Source organism: Ictalurus punctatus, chromosome 25, assembly GCF_001660625.3.
Source record: "Ictalurus punctatus breed USDA103 chromosome 25, Coco_2.0, whole genome shotgun sequence".
Classification (NCBI taxonomy): Eukaryota; Metazoa; Chordata; class Actinopteri; order Siluriformes; family Ictaluridae; genus Ictalurus; species Ictalurus punctatus.
The window spans coordinates 4,452,501-4,467,940 of NC_030440.2; the positions used below are offsets into that span (position 1 = coordinate 4,452,501).

General features: G+C 40.8%; 1 protein-coding gene across 1 annotated transcript in view; it reads right to left on the reverse strand.

Moving 5' to 3' along the window:
* Positions 1-4,011, reverse strand: part of slc24a4b (solute carrier family 24 member 4b) — a 61,783-nt gene extending 57,772 nt beyond the window's left edge. Inside the window, exon 1 of the mRNA XM_017455444.3 lies at positions 3,561-4,011. Coding sequence (XP_017310933.1) covers positions 3,561-3,723 — 163 coding nt within the window. The 5' untranslated portion in view covers positions 3,724-4,011. The remainder of the gene's footprint in view (positions 1-3,560) is intronic.
* Between the last annotated feature and the right edge of the window lie 11,429 nt (positions 4,012-15,440).

Genomic DNA, 15,440 nt, shown 5'->3' on the forward strand with positions numbered 1-15,440 from the left:
CATTATTAACACAGCTCGTGTCCCTCCCCCCAGACTAGTTCTTTGACATACAGGAGACTATGACAGGATGTAAATGATGACTGTTAGTATATTGAGCTATGTTAAAGCTTCTGTGAAAGGAGAATTTATCAGTTAGTATATTCAGTATGCATATGACGCTACCTACAGAGCTCTGAAAAAGTATGATATAGTGTGTTTTTTTATATTATATATATATATATATATATATATATATATATATATATATATATATATATATATATATATAAAAAAAAGTTTGTGTGTGTAATATTTATTTATTTACTATCAGAATTTGGAGTCATGAACAGTGACCTTTACCGATGTAAGAGTGGCCTGTAGGTCCTTTGATCTTGTCCTTGGCTCTTTTGTGACTTCCTGGAAGAGTAGTTGCTGTGCTCTTGGAGGAATTTTGGAAGGTTGGCCACATCTGGGAAGATTCACTACCGTGCAGTTTTTCCATTTGGAGATAATGACTCTCACTGAGTCCCAGAGCCTTTGAAATAGCTTTGTAACCCTTCCCAGAATGATATATTTCAATCACCTTCTTCCTCATCATTTCTGGAATTTCTTTCTACTTTGGCATAGTGTGTTACTGGGTAAGACCTTTTAACCAACTTCATGCTGTTGAAAAAGTTCTATTTAAGTGTTAATTTGATTGAACAGGGTTTGCAGTAATCAGGCCTGGCTACGTCTAGTCCAGCTGAACCCCATTATGAATGCAGTTTCATAGATTTGGAGAATTAGTAACAAGGACAAATACATTTTCACACAGGCCCAGTTGGTTTTGGATAACGTTTTTGCTTCAGTAAAAAAAAACCCTCATCATTGTTATTAACTGTATTTTGGTGTTCACTCAGTTTGCCTTTTATATCAGATTTTTTTTTCCATTTCTGAAACAATTTAGTATGAGATATGCCCAAAAACAGAAGAAATCAAATACTTTTTCACAGCACTGTATTTAACAAATTAATATTATTAATATGGCCCGAACTATGAAAATGGTTCTGTTTGGAAATAGTCAAATTCAAACAAGTCAATCAAATCATATAAATAGTCAGTCAAAACTAACCAGATATTTATTGTGTTTTTTGCAAGCTCCCGTCAACGTGTAGTTCTCCGGTCTGTGTTAAGAAAGACGCCCTCATAAGATGTTACCAATGCTCCCAAACACTGCACAGGGCAGCTCTGGAAACTAGCGCACTTCCGCCCATGATGCGTTAAAGCCTCTACTAGGACAATTTTGCGCATGTTGAACATCCAGGATGATAATCAGCATGTTCCTGCAGTGGAGGTGTTCATGCTACACTGCAGGTTGTAATTCAATACTGGGAGATTTTGCCATGCAGCTCTACTGTTCTCACACACTGCGGCAAACGCACAAGATCATAGTGGAGTCCACCAGCGTGAAGAAAATATCCTGTGCTGACCCATATCTCCAGAGTTCCGAGCATAAATCAAGTAAACAAGTGCAAGGTGCCTGGAGAGCGAGTGTCAGGTGCCATCAGCATCCTGAAGCTCTGTCTGAGAGAGAATCATTCAGTCCAAATACAGTAGTGACACGCTTTCCCACGGTGGCAGGGGGCAAACGCCAGGTGGATTTAACCCCATGAAAAACTCTGTCCTGGTTCATCTTTTTCCATACAACACCAGTGTCAAAGCTCCGAGCATCTGAGATCTCGCTATGATTTGCTGATATTCTCTTTTAGCAAACGCTGAGCTTAAGATATACAACACATAGGTAATCAGCCATTGTAATGCCATCTTGTGCTCTGGCATTTGTTGTATGATCCTGATGTTTTATTTTTGTCTCCTCTATGTCTGATTGTTTTGATAGTTAATATGTATGGTGTTGTTGTATTCATGTTTTTCTACACACCTACGGTGGAAACAAATTTCCTCTTTGAGGACAAACTATCTATCCAACACTCGTTATAATTATGCAGTCAGAAAAAGACCAGCTACATTTCTGCTCCAAAAAAATTAGGGCTGGGAAATACGATGATATAATTGTTATATGTGAGAAATGTATTGTCAATCTTTTTTATTCCCTGACAGTGTTGTGCGTGCTGTCAGTACTTTGCTAGTAACAAGTGGCATGACTGTTTGTGTTAAATATCATATGTGCAGTATTAGGAGATTATTTTTTCACCATAATGCCAAACTTTAATATAACTCATAAAACAACACCGGACACACAGCAAACTCAGCGAGAACAATCATATTTTAAAATGTCTACTCCAACTATATATAGCGTGTGTTGAGTATCAACATACACTCACCAGCCACTTTATTAGGAACACCAGTTCCAGGTGTACATTCGTGCATGTATCTAATATCATGTGGTAGCAGCATGATACAGGTCAAGCACTTCAAGTGATGTTCACATCAAACATCAGATGAAGAAAAAGTGCGATCTCTGACCTGGTGGACAGGCGTAGAACCTGAGGAGGTGTTCTGCTCTTGTAGCCCGTCCACCTCGAGGTTTGATGTGCTGTGTATTCTGAGATGCTTTTTGGCTCACCACGGTTGTAAAGAGTGGTTATTTGAGTTACTATAGATTTCCTGTCTGGTCGTTCTCCTCTTAACTCGCTCATGAACAAGGCATTTCAGCCTGCAGACCCTCCGCTCACATTCTGTGTAAACTCTAGAGAAGGTTGTGTGTGAAAATCGCAGGAGATCAGCAGTTTATGAAATACTCAAACCTGCCCATCGGGTACGACAACCATGCCACGATCGAAGTAATCGAGATCAAACATCAGAACGGGGAAAAAGTGTGATGTGAACATTAACTGGAGCTTTTGAGCTGTATAGGCATGATTTTATGCATTGTGCTGCTGCCACATGATTGGCTGATTAGATAACTGCATGCAGGTGTTCCTATTAAAGTGGATGATGAGTGTCCATCACACACTAAATTACACTGTAGATACTCACTCAACACTACATTATAAGTATCACATGCATGTATGAAATGGCTCATTAGGTCAGTTTCCTTCAAATTTGTACATTTCCTTATATTTAATACATGGAGCATCTCTGCCTTTGGTCCTGAATGGAGGCTTGTTAATTAGCTGAATAATATCTTAGACTATGAAACACACACACACAAAAAAATACATACGTGTTATCCGAGACTAGGACCAGGAAACACCTTCCCAACATGAGCAGCTGTCTGCACAGCACCGTTAATAACAGTGACATACGGAGACTGATGTTATTTCACGTGCTATCCGAATCAGTGTGAATGAGCATGTTATGATATATAAAAAGGCATGCACGCCTCGTCTTTGAAATGCATCTACATTTATGTATGCGATCGCGGGTTCGTCATGCGGAAAGCACTGCAGGATGGAGAGGAGAGCTTTAAATCAGCTGTGTGTGTGTGTGTGTGTGTGTGTGTGTGTGTGTGTGTGTGTGTGTATATGTCACTGGTGTCACTTTCCTGCAGAACATCTAAAACGCAGATCAGCTGTATGTGAGTGCGTGCGTGCGTTGCAGCAGCACCAACTCCATGTGTCCGGAGGTGATTAAGGACTCACCTGCCTGGGTGAGGAGCTCCGACATGGCCCAGACCCCCAGCAGCATGCTGCACAGCAAACCCGCCTGCGCGCACAGCAGCTCGCGCCTCTTACGAACTTTGAAGATCTTCGCGATGGCGCATTTCTTCTTCATGTTGTCTCTCTGCTCCAATTCGATCCTCATTTCATTTCAGATGCGGCGTTTTCTTCCTCTCTCTCTCTCTCTCTCTCTCTCTACACATGCAAGCGCGCCGATGTTTCTGAATCAATGCACCATTTCCGTCCCAAATCCTCCAGATTACTGCCCTTGCAGACAGAAATGCATGCACGCGCTGTTTGCACTGTATCCTACACGTCACTCACATCCACGTTCCTCGAGGTCTCCTTCTTTCCGGCTCTCAAAGCGGCGTGCAGACGTGCCCGCGCCTACGCGCGCGCCCCCACCCCGCGCTCGTCTTAATTGGAAACCCGAGCTGATTTCATCTAGTTTAATTGGTCTGTATGAAGGGGGCGTGGCTATCCCGCCCACTCGAACTCAAGATGGAAAAAAAAGTAACGCACTGCCCGCGTTAAGGAATCCAGGAGTGATTCCCAGTTCAGACTTACAGTACTTCGTCTGATTCGATTCTCTAAAATGAATCGTTTAAATGAGTCAAACTATACGACCCGTGATTATTTGCCCTCACCACTCAGATGTGTGTATAAGGTCAAATGAGTGTGCAGGAACATCAGGAACACTTAAAGCAAGATTGTATCCTCATTTTATCCTGGCCAGGGTTCCGGTGGAGCTGGAGGCAATCCCGTATCTACAGGATGTTGCGATTTTGCAAAAGCAGAAATGAAGGCAAAATCAAGGAAACTCCACAATATTCGCCAGAGCTTGCAATTTTTCGAAATTTCCGAGTTTCCGCTGATTTGGGCCAAAACACGTCATGTGACGTCATCCCAACGCGCAGTCAGCCAAAGCCAGATTCGATTCATGTGTATCGAGCATGAGTATAGCTAAAAGGTTTCATTTGCATAAAAAACAACACTGCGAAAGACCGTGCAAAACAATTTCATGCAATTGCAATTTCGCCATTCAAACAGCTTTCCGCAAAACAAACACTTTTTTTTTGTAAAATCAAGCATTTTTGGCTGCAACAATCACAAAAAAAAAAAATCCACAAAATTCTGTATGGACTGACACGGGTTGCAAAGTGGAAGAAGTCACCCTTGATGGGACGCCACTCTATCGCACACACACATCCACACACTCATTCACACCAGTTGTGACATACCAATTGCAGCAATTTAGCACAGCCATATTTTTGGACAGTGGGAGGAAACCAGGGGAACCCAGAGGAAACCCAGGTGAACGTGAGGAGAACATGAAACTCAGCACAGACGGTAACCCAGGGACCCTGGAGCTGTGAGGAGGCAATGCTACCCATCACACCAGTAACACCATTTAGTTATGCAACAGTTTAAATATAGAATATAAATAACTAACTATATAAATAATAAATATAAATAACTAACTATATTATAATCCAAATCACTTCTAACATAAAATTCCACCATCCCACTGTGGTCCACTCCTCTCACCTGAGTCTGAGGCTCGTGCAGAGTGATAATTAACTATGAGTGGAGGTTAAACCTGGCTCAGCTTCACGAGAGAATTGTTATTTTGTCCATTTTTATAGATGGAGTGTCAGAAACCATAAAACATCTGGTCAAGATACTGAAAAACTTGACAAAGGCATTACCTAGAGGTTATAAGCTGCTGTTAACTGTTGGCTAGACTTCTAACTCCACTGCAAACTAAAGAAGCAAACATCAGACACCAAGCTTGGCTGATTGATCACATGAGAATACGATGGTACATTTCATCTTTGTCTGTTTCACTGAAATAAGAATATCTTCCTGTTATGATACAATGTTTCTCGTGTGTGTGTCCATGTGCAATAAGAGAAAATAATATAATGCACTCAAACCCACATACTGATCTGTGGTGGTGAAAATGAGTGACACTGGCAGCTTTAGACGGCCCCTTTCACCGAAAGTGTTAGTATGTAGATGTAGAATAAATGTATTTCCAGTAAGCCTTAGAGCTGACTGTTCACCTTCACTCACAATGGAAAGCTTTTGGACTTCATCTTTGTCAGTAATGCTGAGAATAATGCTGACCTGTCCAGAATTGTTGGAGAACATTGAGCAGCGAAGGACTCCAAGTGAAATAAAGGATGTAAATTCTTCATGGAACAATTCTGAAAGTAGCTGGGAATAACACCAGATTTTAACAGCGAGCTACCTTCATTGTAGGCAGCAGCAGTGAAATCCTGGCTACGTGTAAATGTACATCCTTTGCAAATCACAAAATATATATCTTTATCCATGTTGATTGCTCTAAAACACTGACTATGTTTGTGGCTTGGCTTGGCGGTTAAGGGTCTGGGTTACTGATCGGAAGTTCGGGGTTCAAGCCCCAGTACTGCCAAGCTGCCACTGTTGGACCTGTGAGCAAGGCCCTTAACCCTCTCTGCTCCAGGGACACTGTATCATGGTTGACCCTGCGCTCTGACCCCAGCTTCCTAACATGCTGGGGTACACAAAGAAAAGAATTTCACTGTCCTGTAATGTATATGTGATCAATAAAGACTCATTATCATTATGTTTACATCCATCTTCTACCGCTTACTCCTTCTTCAGGGTCACGGGGAACCTGGAGCCAATCCCAGGGAGCATCGGGCACAAGGCGGGGTACACCCTGGACAGGGTGCCAGTCCATCGCAGGGCACAATCACATTCACACACCCATTCATACACTACAGACACTTTAGACACGCCAATCAGCCTACCATGCATGTCTTTGGACTTTGGGAGGAAACCGGAGTACCCGGAGGAAACCCCCGCAGCACGGGGAGAACAATTATGTTTACATGCACGTCAATATTCCGATATTAAGGGGAGTTTGGCGATATTCTAATTAGTATTGAGTCATGTAAACGCTGCAATCCGATTACCCGATTCAGATTAAGACAATTTTCTGGTTCCCCAAATTCTGATTCCCACCACTGGGATATTTTAATTCCAAATTTGTTGCATGGAAACACCTTAGTCAAAAAAATCCACCGAAAGGAGATATATATGCGCATGCTTAGTCTGCAAGGAATTGTAGGTGCTAACAGATACATAGCTGTAGGCTTGGTATCAATGACAACTCAGACATACTTACAACAACCACGTACTGTATACAGGAATATTCCGATGCCTGTACGCATATAAACATCGTATTCAGAACATGGCTGCAATTTGATATGCATGTAAGTCTGGTCACTGTTTCTTCCTATCTTCTTCCACAAGAAAGCTATGAAAGTTTTTTTTTAGAATTCTAACACAAAGGGATGCAAAAGCGGTCATTGTTGTGCTTGCAGCTGAAGTACACCTACCCTGCGAAAACAACTTCCTGCAGCAACAAGTAGAACTGGAATCCAATGGCGCCAATGGGGATGCCTCTGCCACAAGTCTAGTCTTTCTTGTTATTAATTTGTATGCCAGAAATATCCTTCAAATATACTTCAAACAGAAAGGACACTACTGAAGAAAAAAAAACTGTTTCAGACATTTGACGCATGAGACACATGGACAGACCGATGGCAGAAATTGCAGCTAGAAAAAAACAATGCGTCGTGAGTTCCTGTACATGAACGTGTAAGTAACACGTGTAAGATGAAGCTATTGAAGAAAACACTATTTCATTTGACATTTGACCGTGCTGTGACTTTGACCCTGTTTGTATCAATTCCAAAAACTGTAACACTTTAGAATACTGAACTGGCATTACCGATTAACTACACAGGAAGGAATTGATAACGCAATATTAACATTCTAGTAAGTACTATTAACTAACTAGAAACTCTGATTAATGAATTAGTAAGTAATAGCACACAGATGAATGCGGTACTTCACAATTAGCTAATCCATAACTACTATTTCTTCCATGCCTCCCGGAGAAATTTGGTTACTGCACACAACCTTGGGGTAACCATGAACAATCATCTGTCCTTTTCCTCTCACATTGCTAATCTGACATGCTCATGGTGATTTCTCCTTTACAACATCAGACGGATTTGTCCATTTCTATCCATACAGGTCACTCAGGTGCTGGTTCAGTCTCGTCATTCCGAGACTGGACTACTGCAACTCACTCATTGCAGGTCTTTCTCTGAGCGCCATTCGACCTCTGCAGCTGATCCAGAATGCAGCTGCTTGACTTGATTTCAGCCTTCCTTAGTTATCCCACACCACCACATTGCTAGCTCCCTCCACAGGCTTCCCGCATCAGATTTAACTCTGATACTTACCTCAAATCAGTTATCACACCCCGCACTGCACCACACTCCCTCTGAGCCTCTAGCACCGTTTGACTGGCGCCACCATCTCTCAGGGTAACTAAGAGTTTCTTAGTAGTTCACCGGGAGGCATGAAAGAAATAGTAGTTATATTGATTAGCTAATAGCGTATGCGGTATGCGAATTTTGAGGGCTTGTAAAACACCAACCCATTAATATCCCCTAAATGCTTTATTCCTATGTGTCATCTTTACAGTAAATCTTTATATAACATATGCAAGCCTGGTAATTTACCACACAAAGCTGCACACTACCTTAACTGTCATAAAGACACCAACAAATGGCCTAATTACATTTAGACTAGCGTCAAAAATGATAGCATGTGTATCACTTTGGAGTAGGACCGAGATCACAAGCTATAAATAAATAAATAAATAAATTAAATAAATAATAGCCACTTGGAGTGTAATTATGCAACTGAATCATGTTGCTGTGTAATATTTAAATAATCAATGTAATAGTATACACTGTATTATTTCACTCAGAAAAAGGTGAAAGGATGGGGTTTCTAACCAAGTCCAAGGTGAAACGAAGGACACTCACACATGCTGTCACAGTGAGATCTGTCATCAGAGATCTGTCATGTCATATACAGCAACAGTGTGCCACAATTATGTCATCCATCAAGACATGCTGATGGCTGTGTGTGTGTGTGAAACAGGTTTTACAGTTGCTTACTGAGAGAAATCACATCAATGTGATGACCATTACTAGCTGGTTAGCAGACAACAGTACGTATGGACAAGAGATCAGAATTTTTAAACATCCTTAAAATTCCTTTTGCTATATGCTGATTCTGCATCATTATAAATTGTCTATATAAATCCATGACAGTGCCCTATTTATATTATTTCACCATTTTATCATGCATTTCATACAGCATTTACCGCACGAGCTATCCATTAAAACTGCCACATAAAAGGAATTTCTTGAACTCTCTCTGCGTGTGTGTCCTGTTTTCGTGTCCACTGGGTTTTGATCTCACGCTTCAGTGCAGAGTACAGAGGCCATCCCTATATTAAAGCACTATATTAATACACCACTTTGGCCATAATGAAGTCAATTCCCATTGTTGAACTTTTAATTTCTCATCCTGTTCAATTAAACGTTAATGACATTTTCACTAATGGAAAATCACGCTCTCGAGTGCCATGCCATTCAATTACACAGCACACACACCTGGGCATTAAGGGCCATGAGTGATTTCAGACCTGGAAGTTCACACCAGTGACAGGCTTTCATAAACCTAGCCTGGGTCACCATTTAAAACCCAAATGGAAGGATGGATACCGTGATTGAGGTGCAGGTGAAATACAACAGAAGGTATAATAAACATTTACAAGGTTTATTACTTTCTCTATAGTTAATTATTTTTTTCTAAATACATTTGGGTGAGAATCTAGAACTGAATTGTCCAATTGAGTTTTGTATTTTTTGGCTTGAATGAAAGTACAATGTTTCTGAAATGACAGTAGGTTTTGTTTTTATAAGACCTAGTTACAAATGAATGTTTTGAGTCCACAAACTAGCTATCTTATTAGTTCTTTAATAATTTACATGATTTTATGCGTTTCACTGCTGTCACATGATTGGCTGACTGGATAATTGCAGAAATGAACTGGTGAATAGGTGTGTTTTTCATTCAGTTAGTTATTTGGTGGGAAAAGGCTGACAATGGAAAGTAAAACCTTTCCTTAAGGTGATGAAGGCTAAGTATATATCTACATCACAACACCAGTGACTTCAGTATATCTATTATTCTATGATTGTAAACTAAATGTAAATATTATAGTATAGTTATTTGGAAGTCACAACTTGAGAATGTGACTTATCAGTCTTTCAATAAATGTGCATATGTATAATAGCTGTGCCAAAAAGGCTCAGGCGTAATGGTTTTAAGTAACGGGAAGTTACTAACAGGTATTTAAAAAATTTAACCCAACAATTCAATATCAATATAAGCTATTCACAAGGTTAAAGACAGTGTTACAGCAAAGAAACACTCAAATATACAGGAGTCAGGAAACACTGCTCTAAAGAGAAGCTTTTTGTTTTGTTGTTTTTTTTCTAGCATGGCACATCATGGACAGTGTTAGACAGATGTGACGGAGTTGTTTATTGGCTTAAATCTGTCTAGCAGATCTTTGTCATCTGCCACAGTTTGAAGGAGTGTCAATAGCTTGGGTGAGCAATCCTCTCTCCAGGAGACAGGCAGAGCTTCAGCATGCTGAAGGCACCTAGCCGTGCACTCGTTCTTCTGATTTATGGCCTGAACTCTAGAGATATTGGTCAGCAATGGACAATTTCTTCACGCTGGTTGACTCCAGCAGTCAGTGAACAGTGTGTTGCTCCTCTCTGATCTGCAGCAGGGGGAGTAGCATTATAGCTAAAGCTGATTAAGCTCTTCCTGGCATTGGTCCGAGCACATGTGCCAGGTTTCTAGGTCTGGGCTGTCTAATCCTCTGGTCTGGCATATCTCTGCACAAATGTATGAATTTGTGTGATAGAGAAAGCTGTAACCATGATGTAATTAGGGTCATGACTTTTAGAGCCAAAGTGCCAGCCTTGCTTATGAACAGCCTTGCTTGTATTTATTTGTTTATACCATTCTATATCTATTTATTGACCCTTTCATTGGACTGAAACCTGATCTAACTACAATTTCCTTTCCAGAGTCCATTTAATAATAAGACTTGTACCACAGTACCATTGAATTCTCAAAAGGTGTTGATTAATGTTCTATAACAGCTGCTATGACACTACTTCCTGCAGACACTTTACATAATCTAATGCTAATAATAAACAGATTACAAAGGTTGTTATTTAACAAAGGAAAATATATAATCATTGCTTTCGTAAAGCTTTCTGTTTATTATCTTTATTTAGCATACTTCAGGAAGTTTTCCAGGGGTAAGTTTTCAGTACAGAGTACTTTGTGCTTTTATAGCTGCTATAACATATGTGCTAATAGGAATTACATTGTTATTCCTATAAATAGCTAAAGAGCATGATGTGTTGTACATTAATTAAACTAAATAGAAATTTGTTATACTTAGCAAATTAATGCATGATGAAAATGAATAAAATACGGTTATCGTGGACTACACAATGGCAACAGCTGTACTCACTCACTGGGTCACTTTCAGTAAGAATTTTATCCTGATCAGGGTCACAGTGGTCCTGAAGCCTATGCCGTGCATGAGCCAGGAATACCCTGGATGGGTTGCTAAACTGTCAAAGGGTACTGTTCACACACACTCATACACACATTCACACCTAAGGGCAATTTATCTTAGCCAATCCACTGGAATGTTTTTGTTAGATGGGAGGAACCTGGAGAACCTGGAATAAACCCATAGGGATATGGGGAGAACATGAAAACTCCCCACAGACAGTAACCCAAGCTCAGGATTTTACCAAGGAGCCTTGAACTGTGAGGTTCCGCCCAAAAATTTGCAGTTGTGAGCCAACATCTCTCATTCAGAAGGCATTATAAGGGCAGCTTCTTAGGTTTCTTAATTTAGCTCAAATTACTGTCCTTCTCTGCAAGGACAATATCATAAGTCTCGTCACTGGAAGGCAGTTGCATGAAAGTTGAAAACAAGGGGACAGCAGTGTTATTAAAAGACTAATTATGTCATTTTTAAAACGTAAACGTCATGACAAAATGTCAAGCAATTATTGCATTCTGAAAAATGAAATGTATGCATACATCTAACACACAAGACAAGATAAATATACTCCTTGTGTCAGCGTCTGCAAGATAACATTCTCACTTTGAGTGTGGAACACCATGGTATACTGTGTTTGGAGGACAAAATGAGAGAGAGAGAGAGAGAGAGAGAAGATACTAAACAAGTATGTAATGCAATTGGTCAATTTTTATACCGATGCTGTGGATTTTTCCCATGGCTTATATACATCTATATACAGCATTATAAGATATTAATAACATATTAATAACAAAAAGATAACTAATCTTTTGAATTATCTGAACTGAATTATCACAAATGCAGAATGCAATGGAAACACCCAACACGTCTCTAAACCTCTCAAGATGCATATGTATATTATAATACTCATATCCATCCATCCATTTTCTATACCGCTTATCCTACAGGGAGTCTGGAGTCTATCCCAGAGAGCATGGGGCAAGGCAGGGTACACCTTGGACAGGATGCCAATCCATCGCAGGGCACAATCACACACACATTCACACACTACAAACACTTTGGACATCAGCCTACCATGCATGTCGTTGGATTGGAGGAGGAAACCGGAATACCCAGAGGAAACCACCACGGAGAACATGTGGCAGGAATTGAACCCCCAACCCTGGAGGCGTGAGGCGACTGTGCTAACCACTAAGCCACCGTGCACCCTCTCTAACCTAATTGATAAGGTATAGCATTTTAATATAAACTGATAAAACTCAAACATCTTAAAATAACCTACAGAATAATTTATGGTATAAAATCTAAAGAAATAGCATCATGGAGACATGTGACTGATGATATCTAGGGATTGGGCACTGGGAATAAGCTCTAAAATAGCTCCATTATTTCGCTGTCTGAGAAGGGGAGAAGGAGTGATAGAGGTGGAAATAGAGTCAGAAGGAAAAGGCAAAATAAAGGAAGAATAACCTTTCGCTCTTGTCTTCCACCGAGGCTCATCAAGACAGACCGCAAAGGTTATTTCCTAAAGAAAGCAGACGTTATGTGCGGACAGAGAATTCCTCTGAGTTTATTTCACCACAACCTGACAAGCTTCTTAGGGAAAATAAATAGCTCTGAGTAAACAGGAGCTCGGGTGAGCAGGCAAGGATCAATTACATCCAGCTCTGACCTCAAACACTCATCTAATGCTGATGAGGAAAATTATGATTCACAATACACGAGAAGCAAAGAGGATAATTATGCTTAATAGTTTGCAGTTCTACTTCATTCCTACTAACCAGCAGGGGTACCTGGACACCTCCTTGTGCTCACTTATACCAAGACCTTCCAACAAAGTCACATAGGGACTTATTCTGCAGTTTCTGCAATAAATACTGCCATCATACAGCAGTCTTTTCCTTTCTTCTTCTTGCCTGTGCGCATGATGGACTGCACGAACACAATATGGAGCTATCTGTTTAGCATCTTGTGATCATGGCCAGAGCTACAGCCTCCCCTTGTTCCTTTGTATCTCAGTCAGAAGCCCAGAAAATGGTCTAATACAGTGGTCACCTGACCATCTAATCATTGCCTTAAGAAGTTCTTGATCAATGAAATCCATCCATCTTCTACCGCTTATTCCTTCTTCAGGGTCGCGGGGGAACCTGGAGCCAATCCCAGGGAGCATCGGGCACAAGGCGGGGTACACAGATCTAGACAGTAAAGTTCATAGTATAGAATATAGTGCATTGTGCATGATTTGAGACATGGTTTGAGACAGAGCCAACCACAAACCGAGAATAATCTGCTGTTGTCAGTAAACAATAATATCCTAATCTCACTTGTCATAATATCTGGTATACCTGGGTCAACAGGTGTGACCTCACCATCCATGATTTCCCTAGTTGTAGCTCCATTTTGAGCCTACAGCTGCTGCATCCATTATAGCTCAGCTCTGCAGCCAGCGTTATGAAGGTTAAGAGGATTAGCTGATGGACAGTTTCTGCCTGTCCCAGTCAATTATCAAAATGAAAGCCCAGATCTCGCATCAAACTGATTTCGGTCTCCGTCACAGGAAGTGGAAAGACATTGTGGTATATCTATGCAAAATTGTGGATTATAGATAAGCCTTTACAAGATAATGTCTCTAAAGTGCAAAAGAATATTATACAACACCTGCGAGCGGAAAATAGCTCATCTCGGAAAGCCATGCACACACACACACACACACACACACTGATGAACACTCACTCAGGGGAAAAGAAAAGTAATCACACACACTGAACCCCATGGGGTTAGTGACAGGGGAAAAGAAGAACCCCTGGATTAAAGAGTGGAATACAAAAGTGAAGGCTAACATGTGCTTCCTCCTCCTCCAACACACATGAAGTCAGCCAACCATTGCTGCTAATTCTTCCAGAAATTTTGTCGCTCATCTCCATATTTCTAATTCCAATCTTACCTTCTGATTCTTACTGCCGAGGAGTGGTTTACATCTTGCGGTAGTGCCATCCATGTCATTGACTGCTGTTGGTTTCGTTGGCCGGCCTGTTCGTCATGACATAAACGCATTATTTCTTTTTCAGGACAATCTAAATTGTTGTATTAGCTATGATCCATGTCCATGATCAATTTTCCTGCTTTTCTCCCATAGACAGCTCTCTGGTCTTCATGTGAGTTTATCCTTTTCGCCAAAAAAAAATACATTCTTCACAGGTAAAACGCAGAGCTAATAATTGTTTAAATAAATCAGTCTAACAGGGCACACCTGGGCAACAAGAAACACCTGTCAACCCCAGGCTCCAATATTTTTGATGATTTAAAAAAATTGGTGTGTTCAAACAATTGTCATGTTCTAAGTTAACACATCTAGATGTTAATATCAGGAAATGAATGCTAAAATTCAGATCCATCATCTCATTCATCTTTCGATCTCAATCACAAATATCTTCAGTGTATAGCAAAAATGTATAGACATTTGATGGGTCGTACAGCACTACCTGCTAGGAAGTAAGAGAGAATCAGGTAATTTACAAGTCATTTAGCACCAGGTTTGACACAAACTTGCGGTACGCAATCGGAGAGCCAGCCCATTCGCAAACAGCTCTGCTCACCGGGGGCCCCCACGGTGGACTCCCCGCCTAGGCCAGACCAACCGCAGATCCACGACACTGCAGTATCATTACGTTTAGGTGGGATTCTGACTTACAGGCGTTCAGTTATAATCCCACAGATGGTAATTTCACACCAGTCGCTCCTCAGCCAAGCACACGCACCAAATGATTGAACCTAAACCCAGCTCATGTTCCGTTGTTACTGGGTGAACGATCAAACGCTTGGTGAATTCTGCTCAACAATGATAGGAAGAGCAGACATCAGAGGATCAAAAAGTGACGTCACTATGAACGCTTTGCCGCCACAAGCCAGATATCCCTGTGTTACTTTTCTGACACCTTCTGCTTAAAAACCCAAAAAGCCCGAAGGATCTTGAGAGAGGAAGAAAGAAAATAAGATGCAGAGAATCTCCTAGAGATGACGGCGATGGATTACTTGTTCAGTTATGCAGTATAAGCAATATATGCTGCTTGGTGTACCTTGGCTCTCATTGGCTCATCAGAAACTGTTGTGAGTTCAAGACACTGCTGCTATAAATGTGTGCCATTAGTTTTATGTCTTTTCCAGTGCTGCTGCTGATGGTCAGTTTGTCAAACTGCTCCCTTGGGGATAAATAACAGTTGTTCAGTTAACACATACACAGGGAAGTAAATTCATAGGCACTGTTCCTTCTAAGTTCACTGTGACCACGCACGATCAATCAGTATTTGATGGAAGACTGTGGCACCGTTTCCTGT